General features: G+C 41.3%; 3 protein-coding genes across 10 annotated transcripts in view; 2 read left to right on the top strand and 1 right to left on the bottom strand.

The window, feature by feature from the left end:
• LOC148334641 (genetic suppressor element 1-like) overlaps window positions 1-4,823 on the top strand; it is a 50,120-nt gene extending 45,297 nt beyond the window's left edge. For all 8 annotated transcript variants that reach the window (XM_088298627.1, XM_088298628.1, XM_088298626.1 and 5 more), the window contains 6 exons: window positions 86-362; window positions 494-616; window positions 1,315-1,662; window positions 2,285-2,557; window positions 2,821-2,924; window positions 3,157-4,823. In XM_088298627.1, coding sequence (XP_088154753.1) covers window positions 86-362; window positions 494-616; window positions 1,315-1,662; window positions 2,285-2,557; window positions 2,821-2,924; window positions 3,157-3,297 — 1,266 coding nt within the window. In that variant the 3' untranslated portion in view covers window positions 3,298-4,823. The remainder of the gene's footprint in view (window positions 1-85; window positions 363-493; window positions 617-1,314; window positions 1,663-2,284; window positions 2,558-2,820; window positions 2,925-3,156) is intronic.
• Window positions 4,824-5,254: 431 nt separating this feature from the next.
• On the bottom strand, window positions 5,255-6,699 carry LOC148334640 (dynein light chain roadblock-type 2-like). Its single transcript, XM_088299303.1, has 4 exons — window positions 6,497-6,699; window positions 6,284-6,359; window positions 5,651-5,818; window positions 5,255-5,466 (listed from the first exon to the last, which is right to left on the bottom strand). Exons 1-4 carry the CDS (start codon window positions 6,497-6,499, stop codon window positions 5,411-5,413), a joined length of 303 nt encoding a protein of 100 aa, XP_088155429.1. The 5' UTR covers window positions 6,500-6,699; the 3' UTR covers window positions 5,255-5,410.
• A 1,474-nt stretch (window positions 6,700-8,173) lies between these two features.
• n4bp1 (nedd4 binding protein 1) lies at window positions 8,174-18,651 on the top strand. The gene is made up of 12 exons (XM_088299302.1): window positions 8,174-8,710; window positions 11,188-11,415; window positions 11,695-11,868; window positions 12,642-13,156; window positions 13,266-13,587; window positions 14,278-14,610; window positions 14,723-14,955; window positions 15,066-15,196; window positions 15,420-15,516; window positions 16,171-16,278; window positions 16,388-16,489; window positions 16,849-18,651. Exons 1-12 carry the CDS (start codon window positions 8,399-8,401, stop codon window positions 17,204-17,206), a joined length of 2,913 nt encoding a protein of 970 aa, XP_088155428.1. The 5' UTR covers window positions 8,174-8,398; the 3' UTR covers window positions 17,207-18,651.
• The last annotated feature ends 244 nt before the right edge of the window (window positions 18,652-18,895 follow it).

Genomic DNA, 18,895 nt, shown 5'->3' with positions numbered 1-18,895 from the left:
CAGAACAAATAAAACTCACAAATCCAGGTATGAATTTATGTCAGGGTTTATATCAATTTATTGAAACTCATGTGTTCTTGTTTAGAAAGTGGACTTCCTGCGCACATGCGGCCTGGTTACGCTGGCTCATCGTGATGACCTCCTGCAGCGCAAGAGGCGAAAGAGGCGGCGGATGATGAGGGAGCGCAGCACCACGCCGCCGCTGGCCGTGCGAGGGAAGCGGAAGTCTCCCCCTTTGCCGGCCGCCGCTCTGACGACGCCGTACACGGCCGAGCAGATGGACGGCGCACCGGAGCTGCAGGAGAAGAAGGACTTCCTGCGCACCTTCAAGCTCTCTCACGTCGATGCTCAGCAACGAAGAGGTACGAGCATCGCATTCAATTGTTTATTTCAAACTCAAGGTTCATAAAAGATGGAGAGCTGAAATCAAGAAAAGGCTACAGTGAAGCCCAGTAACAAAAATCCACAAATGACTTGTTGTGTTGCACGTTAGACAAAGAGAAGACGGAGGAGCTGCTGAGGGCCATTGAGAAGAAGATTGTGACGTTGGACACGCTCCGATACAACTCAGTACCTCCGTGTAGCAGCAGTCCCCCTGCTGCCACCCCCTCAACCGGTGAGAGCCATTGTATTCTGCAGTTGCTGGGGTTGCATTGTGACATCCTTGATCAGCCTCCACCAAGCACTTCACATTTCATCCAAAACCTTTTCAAATTATAAACCTGTTCAATATTTCCGGTCCCAATTCCTTAACAGCAAAGCAAAACAAATCTTTTTGTGGCGCTGAAACAGAGTAATGGTATTTAAATTTCTTTCAATGGGAAAATATTATACTATACGAGTGAATTGAGTCGCGAGCTCGAGCACAAAAGTAACGACTGATTAGAACCGGGGTTATTATATTTTTTTGAGTTTTAACTATAGTTTGTTTTTATTTCATTTTGAGTTTTTTTTTCTAAATTTAGTTAATTTTAATAAATTTTCAGGGTGGGTTTGTTAGGTTTTATTGGTTTTAATTTTTTCTAAAACGCTCGGTTTTAGTCTTAGTTTTTTGTTTTTAAAAAGTGTTTTACACGTAAAAAAAAAAAAGATCATGGTGAGAATTGTGCAGTGAAAATTCAAGAAAAAAATGTGTATTATTCATTTTGATAATACAGGGTAAAGTTTACAGTTTTAACAGTCCAAAGACTGATAATAATTTTTATTTTGTTAACAAAAATATTTCTTTCAATTTTAGTTTGTTATTTTGTTAATTTTCCTTGACTTAAATAACCTTAATTAACACATTCAAAATGGTCCAACTTGTCTTCGCAGGGGAGTCCTCATCAACGCCGCATTCCTGTCAGTCAAACGGACATCTTCATCCAGACTCACCGAGCCCCTCCCCTCCATATTTACACAAAGCGAGGCATGCCCCCCATGACGACGCTCTCAGGCAGCCCCCTCCTCCATTGGCGCCCCACCGAGACAAAGCGGCATTTGCAGAAGCGCCGCGGCCCAACAAGAAGCTGCAGCCGGCCCACAACGGTCACCTCGTAGCGCCTCTGAAAAGAGAGCCCGGTGCGGGAGTGAACGGTCGCGTCCGGCCCTGGGAGAGATTCACGCCTGACGCCTTCGCTCAGCACTTTCACCAGGCTGTGCTACAGTCCACACATCACAAAGGTTACACACTACTACCATTAGTAATGAATCATAAATGTTTTGCGCCATCTAGTGGCGGAGATGGCAAACGTATCAAACAGGCCGTGTTTAAAGTAAAAATATAAATAAATAAAAATCAGATTCTGAAAGGTTCTTTCGTCCAAAACCGTTTGTGGTGAGAGTCAAATTTGATCAATGCGACAGATTTAAACCTAACAATCCAATTTACATTTGTAATCTGTCATATACTTCCTCGTTTAAAAGTATTTTTTGTATGCCTGGTCAGAAGCTAATGTATCAAGGCAAATTTGATCTGGATCTGATTCACATTAAATACTTGACACTTGTTAGGGACTTAAATCCAGGCTTGAGAGGTAAACTGCAAAAATCTAAAAAATAAAATTCAACTTTATTTATATAGCGCATTTTACAACAGCTGGAGCTGTAACAAAGCACTTTACAAATGGCGTAATATAAATTAGCACACCAATTAAAGCACATTTACACATGTTAGAATTGCAAAATGGGGATTAGAACGTTGTTGTTTTGGGCCCTCGAAATACTTTCTCAGAAGTGGGTAGAGCAACCTTGTCCTGCGTGCTTTTGTTTGAAGCCTGATCTTGAGTGTCCCTCTCCTCACCAGGCGTCTCAAACCTCTCCAAGGCTGACAGTTCACTGCCTCGCGACCTCCCTCCACACAAAACGCCACACCCGCATCACGCCGCGTCAAAACAGTATGTCAACGGCCATCACGTCCGTTCCCCTCGAGCGGGTCAGGGGGAGCAACTGACCGACGCCGACGTGGATGAGGGTGAAGACTCATCTGGGGAGGAGGATGAAAACGACGATGAGGAACCACCAAGGAAGTGGAAGGGCATTGAAGCAATTTTCGAGGCCTATCAGGAGTATGTGGATGGTGAGTTCGGCGTGAGGAACGCACCTCAGTAGAAAGAAATTTGCTACCTCTATGCGTGGTAGAAACAAATGTAATAGTAATATGATACAGATCGCATTATGTGACAGCATTTAATATTAAATCATGGATCTGATCCAGATTGCATATTTGGCAGCACTTTAAGTGTGGTTACATTTTTATTTCTTATTTTTCAACTCTTAAATCTGCTTCATCTGAGATGATTGTTGGATTTTCGGGGTAAAAGAATCCCTTTTTCATCACAGAGCGGAGTGTGGAGAGGCAAGTTCTTCACAGTCAGTGCAAAAGGCTGGAAGCGCAGAACTACAATCTCAGCAGAACCGCAGAGCAGCTCTCTCTCACCATGGCGGTAGGCACCGACACTTTTTCTTTGCTTCAGTCCATCATTTTTCACGGCTCAGTTTGTTTAATTTGACAGTAAATTTCAACTGAAACAGCTTGTAGTCTTTTTTTGTAACTAATTTCTGCTCGTAAGTCAAAGCTAAAAATAGAATGTGCACTCTTGGGCGCCCCCTAGGTGTCGCGGGACCACTAGAATGTGCTTAGTTACCTGTTTTTCAATGAAAATTTGTCTCCTCCAGGAGCTGGTGAGCCAGAGGCAGCGGATGCGGGAGGAGCGTGAGAGACTCCACGCGCAGCTGGATCACTTCAGGAGGTGTCTGACACTACCCAGCATGCACTGGGGTAGAGGGGGGCACATCAACGCCCATGCGCCCAGGTGACCTCGGGATGCTGTGTGTCCAAAGACTACCGGCTTTGCACTTAGACAACTTAAAAGTCAATCCTCTGACCCAGAGCCAAAATTCGACACACCTGCAATGGTTACCATCATCCTGACGCCCTGCACTTCCTTTTTACTCAATCTACCCAAAGGATTGGAGGTTTGTCAAAGCGACCGAAGACTTTTCTCCCTTTCTATATATCTAAGCCAGTGTTCCCCAACCTTTATTAAGCCAGGGCACATATTTCACATTAAAAAAAATCTCACGACACATCACCAAACAAAAATGTCACAAAAACTATATAGATTCAAACAATGACCTTTTATGAATCGTAGCAGGTTGGCGACATGTTAATTGAATCTTCTGCCATCTAGTGGAAAAAAACTAGAATTGCTCTGCCTGTCACTATAAAACATTAGCATATAAAAATGAACAAACTGCTAGTCGCGGTTCATCTTACAACATTGACCTTACAAACAAATTGCTTACAGGTTATTTTGTTTTTGAAAAAATGCACCTAAAGTGTGCACATATGTGTACATGAACATATGGCTAACACATACTTCTAACTTTTATGAGCATCCCAAGCTAAACTAAGACCCTCCCCAATGTACAAAGCTTGTCTCTCAATCAAACTAATCACGTAAGCATACTGTATTTCCAAGAGACCAATTCCTATTGAGAATTGATTTGGCACCCCCCAAAAAAAAAATGCGGGTTCAGAGAATTAACTAATACACAACCTAAAATTTCCCACAGCACGCTTGATAATCTGACGGAAGTGGTTAGGAATCACTGACGTAACCCATAATCAATCAATTCATTCAACACATGACCAGGCTGAATGGTCAAAGCACACCTCAGGCCTTAAAACGAGAATGGAATGCACTTAAACATGAAACACTGGGGACAAAACACAAAATGACAGGAAACAAGTATTGATAAACGTGATTTTTTTTTTTTTTTTTTTTGGTGCTTCGTAGATTTTAAACTGGTACTTGTGATAGATGAAGATTTTTTTTTTGTGTTTTAATTTTGCAAGAAAAAAAGACAGAAGCCATATGCTGTGCTTAATAATGCTGCTGGTCAGGAAAAATAAAAAAGAAAAACTGAAGGACGTTATAGCATAAATGTATTGATTCATTGTTGGGAGGCTGGTTGTCATGACAACTGTATGGTAACATACTAGAGATACTACCTTTTACATGCCTACACATGTGGATAAAACTTGAAGAAACATCCATTCTGTTGTTCGCATCAGTCAACATTTTTTTTTTGGTCCAAACTTTCAATTGTTTTCACCCAAAATGTAAAGTATAATCCCTTTAATTGAAATCATATATTATCACAGATGGATAACATCAACAAAAACGTGATATCCTGCCCATTTCTTTGAATCAGCTATCTAATGTATTTTTGGGGTTGATAAGGGGGGTACTGTAAATTTGCAGTGAATTATTTATTAACATATTGCTGTACATGAAAATTGAAATTTGCATTAAAATGTTGCTTCATGATTGCATTTACTTTGTTGCAGTTTTGTGATTTTTTTAATGTGCTGATGTTATTTATAACTATATAAAAACCATAAATAATATATTATTTCATCGTCATCATTATGTTGTCATTCACTGTCAGCTGTTTGAGTGGAGTTTGAATACAGTCTGTAATTATGACAACCTTCATAGTCACGCATCATGACTGAGTCAACAAAGTTCCATCTCAATATTATTGTAAAGCTAAATCCGCTCGGGTGAGTTTTTGGGCATGCAGAGCGCACTTTTGCATTCGAAAAAATCTTAACACAAAAGTGTCAAGAAGTGGATGGACAGGTTAATTATGTACCTTTTGCATCTAGTGGAAGAGCAGTCAATTGTTCTGTGTGTCACTATTCCGCATTGCTGAAGAGGAATAAGGATACATTTGTAGTAAAATAAATAAATCAAAACCCATTGAGTACATTTGGATCATTTATCATGGCACACTGGTGGGGAATATCTGACGGATCACATTGACACAAAAATCTTCAGTTGCACGAGATGACATTCTCATCAACGCATTCTTTTATTACTGCACATGATTTCAGCGTCTCCACCAACATGTGAACTGCCTCTCATGTACGTGCATATCGCTCAAATCTCTGGATCAGTATAAGAAGGTAAGAGTTCTCTGCAAAGGGGGAAAAATACAAAAAAAATGCCTTTCATAGTGGGTACAGCATATTGTTCATAAATACATTTTAGAATTGGTACTTTACTAAAAGGGAAGGTCAACCCCCCCAAAAATTTATTTGCAATAATATGTTCAGTATTTCGATTGTACAGAGTGTGAGTATTAATGTCACTCGTTTTACCTGGTGCAACCATAATTTCTTGATTCTTAGTGCTGATGCGCATCACAATAAGATCATTTTGAGGGTCCACATCTCTCACCGTGCTCCTGGCCATGGCGGTGAGGTGGCGAAGGGCTTCCACGTATTTGCCAGCCTTGGAGCTGTCGAACGTTGATCGGATAGGAATACCTTGGAATTTAAACAAATACAAAACGATAATCTATCCATTTTCAACCACGTGTGTCCTCATTAGTCATTCAAGTTGACTTTGAGTGAAAGGGCAAGGTACACCCTGGACTGGTTGTCAGTCAATCGCAGGACGCACATGGATAACCATCCACAGCTATGGACAAATTAGAGCTTTTAACCTAACTTGAATGTTTTTGGAATGTGAGAGGAATCTGGAGAACCCAAAGAAAACCCAAGCAAGCAAGGTGAAGAACGTGACACTACGCAGGAAGGCCTGAGTCAAGATTCAACCCCTAGATCTCAGAAATGGTAGACACATGCTAACCACTAAACCCACTGTGCTACCCAATACAATACAATACAACTTTAATTATATAGCACATTAAATAAAAAAAACATGTTAACAGTAAAGTACAATTACTTTTGATGTTTGGGTGGCTATGTGGAGTGAATGTTTTGTTTTACCATCTGCATTGGCAACTATAGTCCCTGTCACACTCCCATGGGCTTCTATTCTCAGCAGAGTTTCCTCAACTTCAGTCTGTTAGAGCGGTTTAAAAAAATCAATAATCATAAAAAATAACATTTAAATAAACAGTTTCAGCACATTTATTATTAGTTATAGTAATTAAAATTCAAAATAGTGAGAAGAAATACTAAATAAGTAAATCCAATTACCATCTTGGCGGAAGCGACGGCTACTACACTTGGGAGTAAATGCTAGTTAATGCTAATTGTTGCCTCAAGTTACGACGGTGGGTGATTAATGTCAACATTCTTCATGACATCAATTATCTAGTATTACGTGTTATTATTGTGACGTTTCGTGGGCAGAATAGCATCTTAGTCTGACGTTAGATGCAACGTTTGCTTGCGATATTTGTGACATTGTTTGTGTTACAATGGCTTGTATTGCAGCACGCTAACCGCTGTGCGACGTGGCGGCCATGTTTGCAGGGGCAATTTTTCCATCAAACGCAATGCGTCAACATCGAGAATAAGTCGTAACTTGCTCATTTCTCAACCGATTTATATGAAGTGTGCTTTTCTGTAACAGTCCAAACCTGTGCAATCGAAACATTACATTCGATGTGGGGAAAATGCTTTTACCTGTGAAACGTTGATCTCAAGTGTCCAAATTATACAGCGTTGTAAGCAACCATGTGCAGCAAAATGTAGTAAGGAATAATTAATATAAGGTCAAGTTCATTATCATTGAGTAGTAGGCAACAAATACTTCATTACTGCATTTAAACTGATTTCTCAGGTATCAATACTAGAGTATTTCTTTTTATGATGACCGTTTACTTTTACTCCCAACATTTGCCCCAATTTGTAACGTTAAAATATTGTCAAAATATGAACCGGCGAGCATTAATGACGAGAGCGTAAAAGATTCAAAGAAGAAAGATATTCCCCATCCATGGCCTTTTTAAAAGACTTGTTTGAAATGATTTTTGGTGGGGGTGAGAGAAAATCAAACCGTGATATTGCACAAATATTGGGCTTAGCCAATACAAGAACGTGGAAAGTATTCAAGATGGGTGTAGCAGAACGAATTCCGAAGTCCACAAGAACACCTGGCAATTTACAGAAGAATGTATCCAAACTAATCAGGAGAAGCTTCATCGTGCTACAAGACAATGAGCCAAAACACATTACCAACACAACAAAGGACTTCATCTGGGGGTAAATTTGAAGGTCATGCCATGTCATTCACTGACTCTTAACCTAATAATAGAGCATACATTTCATATCCCAAAGGGACAAACTCGCAGTAAACAAGAACTGAAAGAGGCTACAGTAAAGGCCTAGAAAAGCATTGCCCATTTTGGGGGAGGAGGGCGGTGTGTGACAAATTTGGGAGTTTTTTTTTTTTTTGTGTAAATTTTTATCAAGAAGGCCAGAGGGTCAAGGCCAGAAGGGAACCTAGGTCGTGGACAGAGGGCAGGGAACTAACTGGCAAAAAAGGGTCAAGTGCACAGCTCTGCATTACATATTTATGGTGCCCAAGACCTTGATATTTATACAGCACTGCATATTTTCATACTAAAGTATAACATTTTGTTGGTGCAAATACAGTTTCCCCGTAATCCTTCAGAAGGGCCACTCTTGCACCATTGTTTACATTTGTCAACAAAGTGGTTGTTACACTAGCGTGTTGTCAAGAGCTCTCTCTAGGTGCTTTCAGACAGTTACAGCGGAATAAAAACATCCTTCCTTAACCTCAAAAGACCACATCTACGCTTTTCTGTCGTAAGAAGAAAGGTCAATGTGCAACTTGCTTGCGCAAAACCACTCGCCGCAAGTCAACAGATAAAACAGTAGAGTACAGTATGCAGTCACTGTCGGACTTTGATGACGTAGTAAGTGGGACTTTCCGCATACGTCATTCGGTGCTTCCGACTTCTTAGCTAGCCCCACCGTGGTGTTCTTTATATTAGACGTTATAAACCTCGCTGTGTCGCTGCGTATTACTTCCCGATCATACCATGTAGACGCCAAAGAGTCCCAGCAACGCCGACAGGTTGTAATATTAAGACGTGCTTGTCCGAGGCGACGCTAACACCGAAAGACGCTATGTCAACAACGCGGCCTCTTCTCGGTATGAAGCGAGTCACCGAGCTTGCTTGCGTAGAGCAGCTGACCAACAGGCTTCCCGCCTCGGCCGCGAGGCAGCAGCAGGACAGCCCTACGGTGGATGAGTTTACTGTCCCGGAGAATAAGCAAGACGAACTGAAATGTGCCAAGCCTCGAGTGGAGTACGTTTTCAAAGTGACGTTCACTATTATCGGGTTGTTGGACCACACGGGACACGCACACGGTAGCTCGGCTGCGCGTCAGATATGGCTCCAGCTCAGAGGAAACACTGACGACGTTTCGAAAGCAAAGGTGAGGTCTTTATTTCTATGCCTCCCTACTAAACCGACGGGCCGATGCGACCCTGGTGGGTCGTCGTGCTAACTGGCGGATTTTATCTGGAACTCTTCCTTCGTCTGTGTACTGTACCTTCAAGAAACGATTCATAGCTGACAGTGTTCCATAAAAACTGCTTACTTCCATGTTGGGCTTCTGGATTATGAAAACTAAATTAATCACGATTATTTAAGATAATGTTTGAACGTAAATATGAAGACAAATCAAATTATTTGAAACTCGATGTAAGCTCATTTTGCACCAAACAATTTTTTTTATAAAAATAGTTATTTTAAAATAAAAAGGTGCAAATATATAAATTGGATTATTGGAGTTTACTTGCTATATACATTTGGAAATTTCCGTAGAACTGTTGTAATATTTAAATAAACAATTTTAATAGAACGCTCAAATTTTTAACTCAAATATATTCAGTATGATATTAGACATTGTAATACTACTACAAGTACTATTTAACAATATTATATATATCTTATACTGTATATAATAGTTTTTTTACGATAATGCCAATTTGTGATCTTTGGGTGTAATAATTGCAATTGAATTTAGATTGATTGCTCCCTTTTATTGTGTTGGCTTTAATATTTCACCTTTTTGTTTGCTCATGCAATTTTCCCCAAAACAACAAGCGTAATGATTTCCAACCGCTGTGCTGAAGATCGTCAGTGTAATCGGCACGGGAAATGACCCAATTTCACCTCATTGGTCCGGTATTCACTATTCATTTATAATATTAAATGTTTGTATTTATTTTTTTTTTTATCTATATCGGCGATGTTTAGTTACAAGATGAATAACTACTCACCATTGATAGGTCACTGTAATTTCCTTGGAACATTGTAAGAACTGAAATGTAAACACGATTGATTGCTGTTTCCGTACGCCGGCTGCCAGCTACTTATTATGGCTAAACTACTCATGTTTATGTGGCCAGGATGTGCAAACTCTTCTGGTATTTTCATGTTTTCCACTTTGGTGCTTCTTTTTCAATTTATTAAACAAGTTTTTTTGCTTTGCCTTTGGAGGCATACAGAACAATGGCTTCCTCCTCCACATTTCTCTGTCGGTATCGCCACAAAAACGTCTCGTCAAAATTGCTTCATCTTCAGAGTCGTGCTTTTCCATCAGCTGCGCATTTCTTTGCATGTTCGGTCATTCTTACTATTACTTTCCGTTTACTGCTTCTTCTTGCATTTATTACTGGATTCTGTTGACGTCAACTCACAAACCAAAGGTTGAAGGAAAAGCTGGACTCTGATTGGCTGCAGTCGTGCACATTTCCACCACGTCTGATGAGAGTGCTCACAACTTGCAGCTGGTCATATAATATCCCGATTGTCAAACATATGATCACCCAGCCCTACTTATATTGCCCTTTGGAAGGTAATCGTAAGCGTCACTTTTCGCAGGCAAGTCAGAAATGTACTACAGACGACATAATAAGCCAGCTAAAAAGATCATGTAGTCCAAAGCTGGCTGGTTGAACGCTGCATGCAGTTCAACAAAATATTAGTTGGCTACATTTGCATTGTATGAACAACAACATGACTGTAATCATAAACAGTCAGCAAAGTTCACGCTAAGCAGCCAAACTGACAAAAAAGATTTGATATTTAACCCATGTCCCAAAGCACTAAGCTAAATAAAAAACATTTGAATATACTTGCTGCAACCAAGCAGTACTTTTAAAATTCCACAGAAGTCAAATCAAATCTTTAAAGGCACTCACTTAGTCGTTTCAGTGATCGTTTCATTTTGACAGGCACGCCCAAACATATGATATCAGATTTTCGTTTGACACCAAAACCTTCCTTTCTGTTCTGCTGATTCACCGTTGAGTCATTTCGAATCCTCAGCGCTGAGTCTGTTGTTGTCTGGATATATAGTACCTAACACATTAATATATGGTTTATGCTGCCACTGCCTACTTTGACAGCATTGACAATTGCCAAAATATTTTTTGGTTTGTTATGGTTAATTTTTTACAGTGCCAGCTGTTGTGAAATTCGCTATATAAATAAAGTTGTATTGTATTGTATTATTCCTAAAATAGATTATCCATACATTTAAAAAAAATACAGTTTTAAAAAAAAAAACTGACTGAAATGAGTCCACATTTTCCTTCATTAAAGTGAATGGCGTATTAATTTGTTTAACACTCTGTATTTAACACACCTTAAAGGAAGTTACCAGACCTACCCGCAGCTGACTCATTCAGGCATTTCTAGTACCCGGAGATTCCCTGAATGAGTAAGTGGGAGGCCGATCCGCTGTCTACTCTTTTGTGAGCCATTGTTTTGCATTAACCTAGTTAACACGTTGGGGGAAAAAATGAACTTCATATTACTGTGTCCCTTTCATTTTGATTGATTTTTTTTTATGCTTATGTTTGTTTTTGGACATGCTTTCTTATCTGTCAACGTGTTTTACAGGAGTACGTGAGGGGGCTGTGTGACCCAGAGCTGCAGAAAGAAGAACGCTATCCAGTGGACATGCACTGTATCTTTGCCGGAGCCCGGGGCCTGTTCCTGGACAGACTCATACGGGACACAAGTGCTGAAGTTTTGGTTCCTGAGCCAGGACGCCTGCGCTTGTTGGGCCGCACTGAGCCTGTCGTGATGGCGCAGAGCAGGGTTCAGCAATTTGTGGCACTTTTCCAGGTCAGGTTAATATCCAACAATTTGCTGTGAATTTCTGTTCATGTTCTTGTGATGAGGAAAATGAAGCTTCAAATTTGCTTCGCGAACCAGTCAGATTTTTTGAGTCCTCTAGATGTCACTGTTGGTTTAAATAAAGGAGTTTAAGAAATGTCAAGTCAGCGAGTTTCACCTAAAACACGCCAACTGGTTCATGAATCATCTTGAAGCCTCATTTTCCTCATCACCAAGATTTACTTTTCCTCATTTCCAAACTTTTGACATCTTGTCCGTTTAATACAGGAAAAGCGAAGTCTACTGAGTGACCGAGAGCAGGCAGTGAAACGAGCGTTCAAGTCCTTTGTGGAGGAAAGGGACGACAAGTACACCATGGAGCTTCTTCTACTGCCCAGTGCGCTGAAAGAAGAATTACTCGGACTAGCTCACAGTCCTACCAGCTCGCACACACCCGCACTGGTTTGTGTCTTTTTATCATCATATATGTAAAAGCTGACAATCGGTGTCTTCTGATCAACTTCCACATACTTTTCCATATTACATTAATTCCACGCATTGTGCGGTGGGCCTTAATTGACAGATCCTAAAAGTTCACTTTCTGAAGAAAGTCTTGGCAAGTCAATACTAAAAGGGATATGAAGAATTCAATTCAAGATTATTTCTTCGTTACAAGAATGACACAAATTTAACCTAGTTTTGTGCAGCTTTCAAGATACAAAGAAAAGTGAAAATGTCATCTTTTGAGTACTGTGAAAATGCCGTTCCGAACAGGAAATATTGGTATCAAGTCTGTGTTTGACATCCTTTACTCTGGGGACTTTGAACGTATGACACTAAGGGGCTCCCCTCGGGGGAACGAAAAAGACTGGGGCCTCCCCCCCCCCCCCCTCCAACTAACTGATTTCCCCAGGCCTGATCTTTGAAGTTTTCTAACATTCTGTTTCCACTCTCTTGTCGAGATAAAAAAAAATACTTCTAGTGCCTTTATTCTCACTAGGTTTTACTCAGTCGGGGTTTTGGGGTCGATCCGTGATCAGAATGTTTGATCACAGATTCAAAAAAGAATATTGGAACTGTGCCAACAAGCCGCAATGATTATTTGATCCTACATTGTTTGTCCACTTTTTACCGGACGTTTATGTGACAAAGTAAACGCATTCATATAACATAGGCTGAGCAATGAAAGCTATTTTGAATTAAAAAGATGTTTTATTTGGTGTTTTGTCACTCAGGCCCTCCAGAACCAGAGCCTACATCCAAGCATGGCAGAGTTGGAGCAAGATCGCTCACAGAGTAGCACACCGGTGACGGAGCTCTCCATTCGCATCCTGGATACGAGCTTTGAAGACAGAGGGTCACGAACAACGCCATTTGGCGACGGCGCTGGAAAAGCAGGAGGAGGCATCGCTTTTGGTCCCGAGGCCATACTGCTGAATGGCACCAGGCCTTCACACAAGCGACGCTCTTCAGAGAGCGAAACCCGGGACACTAAGAGACAGTATTCTCTGGAGCGGAGGGACGAGTCCCCGGAGAGGTTGAGGGACAGGGAGCGACACCGGGACAGAGAAGGCTACGGAGCCAAAAACGCATCTGCTTCATGCACAATCTCCTCTTCCTGCTCCTCCTCTTCAGTTAAAGCAAACACAGTCGCTGGTCCGATCATATTGGACCCTTGTGAAGGCATCACTGAAGAAAGCGAGGCAGTCAGCCCAGAAACCAATCTCCGTTGTTTGGTCAATTTCTTCAGGTGAACATCACACATAGTAAAAAAAAAAAAAAAGATCACAATTCATTTAAAGTGCTATGAATGTACACATTATTGTTGTTGTTTTATTTTTAAACCAAATGTCCTTCAGAACCATGGGTTACCAGCAGGACGTGGTGGAGCGAGTCATCAAGGATACGGGACAAACGGAAGACACCTTCCTCATTCTGGAGAAAATTGTGGCAGAAACGAACAGTTGTGAGGGGGAAACAAAACGAGGGGTGAAAGAAAGCAAACTGAACAATGTGCGCTCGTCATCCTCGACGATGACGACGACGACATCACTAGCCGCCGCGAGGGAGCAGGAGTCTGGGAAGTCCAAAGAGAATGTTAAGCCCGATCATCATGGAGCCTGTAGTAATGGACTTGGCCACCGGAGGCAGTGCAGTAGCAGTGAAGCCAGCACTCAACAGGTAACGACCATCTTCAGCCAAAGTGTTAATGGGTTGGGTCAGGTAGGCACAATACGGGATGGAAAATAGAATCTTTCTAGTGTTTCCATTTTGTGGGCCTGATGGCGTTGGCTGTGTTAGCTATTTACGTTCACCAAAGAGCATGAATACAACATTGCTTTGTCCTGAAATTATCTGCAACAAAAAACATGAGCATCTCTGACTCTTTTTTTAATCCTCTGTTTATTTTTAATCGGGCTAAATGATTAATTGCAACTGCAATGTAACTGTGATTTGATCAAATGAAGTGCAAAAAAGAGAAAAAAAAATGAATTAATTACGCTTTGTGTTTTGTACAGTTCTGATGTTCGGGGTTTGAATTTTGCCTTTGGACTTCATGTGTCGTTACCATGTTGTATCCATGTGGCTTACTCACACGTTCCAAGAACATATTACATTAATTGAGCACTCCAAATTTTGTTCAAAGGTGTAAGGGTGAATAGTTAATATGTGCCCTGTGATTGAATCCAGGGTGCAGTCTGCCTTTCGCCCAAAGTCTGCTGATATGGGCGTTAACACGTGACTCAAAGTCAAGTATGGCTGCAGCCCAACAATTCTACTTTGTAGAGCAGTCTGTTAGTATTTGCATTGTATCCATACAGTATATTTAATGCTACTTCTTTACTGCAATTTTTTTTTTTTCCAAAACAGGCCATTACTATCAAGAGGAGTTCCAGTGCCCAAGGAGGTGCAGGGAAGTACGAGGTCATTACCATTTCCGATGACGATGATGTCAGCGTGACAAACAGCAAAACGGCAGATACTCGGACATCAAGGGTAACAATGGCGCACGCTGACACGCAGACCGGATCCAGAACGGACTACTTGGCACGGGGAGGTGGGAACGTTTCACATAGGGATAACCTGTCAAGAGGCGGGACTCGGACTTTAGGTGGATCAGTGAAAGTTGAGAGTGTGACAGCACTGCGCAGCGCACCCCAGTGGCTGACGGCCAGCACCACCTCTGTGGCTTCCACCGCCAATGTAAGTATTTTATGCATGCGATGGGTTCATTTTGTTTTCACATCATGGCAAATTTCAAGATTCACAATGTTTTACTGGAATGATGGAGAGGACTTGATTGTACCCCCCTCAGACGGCTCCAACCACAAGCCGGCCCTCTGCCTACCAGACCCTGGGCCACATGGGCTTTCACGGCGGCGCAGCCAGGAATTCTCAAGCAACAAGCAACCCACCTGCGCCACCTGTGACCGGTCTGGCTCGTTTTCACCAATCATTGAAAACTCCGTATACACTGAAGCTACCCAACGAGCCGGGGCTACCAGAACTGCGCCACATCATCATAGATGGCAGCAATGTGGCTATGGCGTGAGTTTTGTAAAACTAAACAACAAAGATTCGACAGACATGTCTTCCATTTCTTTGAATATATATTTTGATTGAATTCCAATTGTTTTCATTTGTCCCCATCTTTTTAGTCACGGCCTAAATCGGTTCTTTTCCTGCCGAGGAATCGCGCTTGCCGTGGAGACATTTTGGAGGCGGGGCCACAGGGAGATCACTGTATTTGTTCCTCAGTGGCGCCAGAAGAGAGACCCATTGACAACAGGTACTCAAAGCATACGTAGCATTTATGAATGAGCAGACAACAACCGCGTCAGTGATTGAATTTTTTGGTCTTGCAATTTTTACGCATCTGAAATGAACTAAAAATGAGTTAAATTATATATAGATTTTTTTTCCCCCAAAGACAGATTCAGGATGCAGCGTGCTGATTTTTGTTCATGATTGTTTGTTGTTTTTTTATTCTATGTCTTAATTTATTTTTGCAGAACAACATTTTTTAAATCAACTCGAAGACCTGCGGCTGCTTTCTTTCACCCCCTCCAGAGAGGTCTGTGGCCAAAGGATAGCCTCGCATGACGACAGGTGCATACATACAACACTCATCCACCCTTAATTTATTTGAATATATTTAAAGGGGAAGTCAAGTCAAAAACTTTCTTTACAATAATGTGTTCTATGCGGCCCCACAAGTCCAAACACGGCATTTTGATTCATATTGCGTTTGTGGAATATGAATTAAGCAGCAAAATCAACTTGTTTTCATCCAATCTCAGCTTGCTCTGGACTAAAAATGACATCACAGTTGCTCAGATAACAACCCATCACCGCTCAAACTGAGAAAACTGGTGCGCCGTGATGGGTCGTTACTTGAGTAACTGTGATGTCATATTTGGTCAACAGCAAGTGGCAAAAAGGCCCCCGTAGATGGATAAAAACGGTTGTGCTGCTTAATTAGAATTCCAAAAATGTAATATTCATCAGAATACCGTGTTTCGTCAAGTGGTGTCACATAGAGCATAATATTGTGAAATATTTTTTTTAGAAGTGACTTACTTTCCTTCAACGTTGAAGCGCTTCTTCAACATAAATGACAAAGCAGGAAATTACATTTTATTTATTTATTTAAAGTCGCGGCACATTTAATAACTGTATGAGTAATAACGATGAATAAAATCCATTTCAAAATTGTCTTGACAAAGGAAATCTTAAATATCAAATACTTGCACTCTCCATTAGATTCCTGCTCCACTTAGCTGAAAAAACAGACGGCGTCATTGTAACCAAAGACAACCTGCGAGACTTTGTCAACTCTTCGGACACTTGGCGCCGGATCATTCAAGAGAGGTCATTGACCATTTGCTCATATCTCACATGACCCAAGTGGCCAGATGCAGTCTAAAATTATTCTTTTTATTTTTTTAACTTATTGATTTTATTTTTTTCTCTCTCAAAGGTTACTCCAGTTTACTTTTGTGGAGGACCACTTCATGATCCCTGATGACCCTTTGGGTAAAAATGGACCTCATCTGGACCTTTTCCTTCGTAAAATCAACAGGTGTGCGCTTCATTTATCGGTACACTAGAACCTATTTTTAAAATGTGATAGTTCCCACAAAAAAAATCATTGCGTGAAATGTACACCAGATGACCAACACAGCACCACCACACAAATTAAAAAAAAAAAAAAGAAACAACGGATGAAAGCTTGTCCTTTCAGATAATATCACTGTAATACCAGTTTAGCGTTGCATATTTTGTCCTCTAGCTGGTTGAATTTGGTTTTAGCATGTTCCATAAAATCACGGTGACGTAGCACCTCTCTCCCCTCCATTTTCCCATCTGTGGCCCTGAGTGGAAAAATTTGGGATATCGCGCTTTTATACATTTTCTCCTTCCCTCGCCGTGTCTGTCCAGGCATCATCCGCTCACCCCTCCCCCTCTGAGACCCCCGGACCTGCGTTCATCCGCCAACCAGCAGCATCCAGTCTACGTGCAGGCCCTCCACTCGGCTCCCTGGTGCCCCGCCGTCGCCCCTCAGCCCCCCCCTTCCCATATGCCCCATCCCAGTGCGCAGTGGCCCCATCCAGGCCGCCGTCGTCACGCCTCTCCCTCGCCGTCGCCCCCTCCCCAGCGTTCGCCGGGAGAGACGTCCGAGCTGAGGAGGCAGCTGTGCGCGATTTTCCCGGACCAGAAGCAACAGATTGACCGCATCCTCAGCGACAACCCGTACATGAGAGACTTGAACGCCCTGTCGGGGCTGCTGCTGGGATGATTTTTAACAACCGCACTTCATACGAGGGGACCCTGAAAACAGTATAACAACTATTTATTTTCTTCTCTCTTTCAGCTTGGACAGTCTTTTTTTTTTTTTTTTTTTTTTTATCTAAAAGCTTATTTGTTCATTCGATATGAACACAGATTTCCCCTTTTTTTCAGTTTGAAACAATTTGGTCTAAAATGTCAACCAAAAAAAGCCAAGTGGGTTTTGTTTCTCCCTTTTTTTTTTAACCTTTCAAATGTGGGACCAGAATAGCTCAAGATTTGAGTTCTGGTCCCAGAATTTGATCGGCTTCTTCCCACAAATGCATCTATACTACCTAATTATGTAACGACTGCCATTAGACAAATTAACCAGCACAGTGGCATATCTTATTTCAAGCAAGGCAGTTGTTAGGACAACATACATCTGTACATATTCATAGTTTTGCCAAATAGAATAGAACGGGCCCATTTGTCTCCCTTCAAAATATATTTGGACTTGATGCTTCGTACACTGCAAAGACATTAAAATTAGTGGAAATAACCACTAACAATTTAGTTTTCCGTTTGCCAGGGTTTTGTTTGCAGCCCGAACGTTTGGGAATTCGCGACAGTCAACTTTCGCCTTTTATTCCCGAGACCTGTGTTTGCCGTAAATTTGGGATTTCATTTTGAAAACTTCAAGCGCTCAATCTTAAATTGTCGCTCGAAAAATCCCAATGAAGATTAGATTTGTGAGGGTTTTTTTTTTTTTGCGGCGGGGTTGTATATGTCCCCAGCATCACTTATTATTCAGAGGTTAACTGTGTTGGTTGTTTTGGAGCCACTTGACCACTTTAGTCACTCCATCTCGTTATGAAACACTACAAGGCTCAATCGTGTAGTTTCCATTTGTTGGATTGAGTTAAATTGCTGTTACAAAGCAAAATTACATACACTTTGTTTTCGCTGTACTTTTGTAGCATTGAAAAATGTACATAGGTTGATTCATGTTAAATGCTGAATTGCAGGCACTTGAAGAATCACTCCTTGTGCTTTTTTTCACCCTCCAAGCAGAAAATGGACAGTTTCCCTTGCATGCATATATGTGATGTGCATCAGTTGTGTAACATACCAACCCCTCAAAACATGTTCATGTTGTAAGCATTGTTGAAGGATTTTTCTTTTGTTTGACTATATTTTTTGTTGTGGACTTATTTTTTTTTTCTAAATCTGAATATTTTTGGACATGTGGTTTAATGTCTGTGAAGAATCCAAATAAATGCCACAGTCAGCAGTAAGCTTCTGCGTTACCATCCACTTATCCTTCCTTGAAGGATGCAATGATGGACAAAGTACAGGTTCCGAATTTTTGAGGTGATAGCATGAGATTCTTGCGCTTTGTTGGGTGTACAGAAAGCCAACAGGAGAATGTAAATAATCCTTTCCTTGCGGGATCAATAAAGAGGATTAACACCACGTGTGACTACGGCAAATGTGATGCTACAGAGCTGGTCGGATTCTTTTTGAATGCACAAAACACTGTTCATACAAAACAAATGGAACACTGAACTCTCATCGCAGCTCAAGTAGGAAATCCTCCAATTAAAAAAATAATTGATTCGTGTAATTAGTTCACGACGTATTTATGATGATGTTTGTCTATGTGTGCCCTGTGATTGTCTGGCAAAACTTTTAGGGTGTACCTGGCCTATTGCCTGAA

Source organism: Idiotropiscis lumnitzeri, chromosome 6, assembly GCF_059441095.1.
Source record: "Idiotropiscis lumnitzeri isolate Australia: NSW breed Sydney's pygmy pipehorse chromosome 6, RoL_Ilum_1.0, whole genome shotgun sequence".
Lineage (NCBI taxonomy): Eukaryota > Metazoa > Chordata > Actinopteri > Syngnathiformes > Syngnathidae > Idiotropiscis > Idiotropiscis lumnitzeri.
The sequence above is the reverse complement of the archived record's forward strand: the minus strand, read 5'-3'. Positions and strand labels throughout refer to the sequence as shown.

Coding starts and splice junctions, on each gene's coding strand:
- n4bp1 (XM_088299302.1), top strand. CDS start 8,399: ATGTCAACAACGCGGCCTCTTCTCGGTATGAAGCGAGTCACCGAGCTT. Junction 13,157..13,265: donor TGTTTGGTCAATTTCTTCAG/GTGAACATCACA, acceptor AATGTCCTTCAG/AACCATGGGTTACCAGCAGG. Junction 13,588..14,277: donor GTGAAGCCAGCACTCAACAG/GTAACGACCATC, acceptor TTTCCAAAACAG/GCCATTACTATCAAGAGGAG.
- LOC148334640 (XM_088299303.1), bottom strand. Junction 5,819..6,283: donor TATAGTTGCCAATGCAGATG/GTAAAACAAAAC, acceptor TTAAATTCCAAG/GTATTCCTATCCGATCAACG. Junction 5,467..5,650: donor AGAAATTATGGTTGCACCAG/GTAAAACGAGTG, acceptor CCCCCTTTGCAG/AGAACTCTTACCTTCTTATA.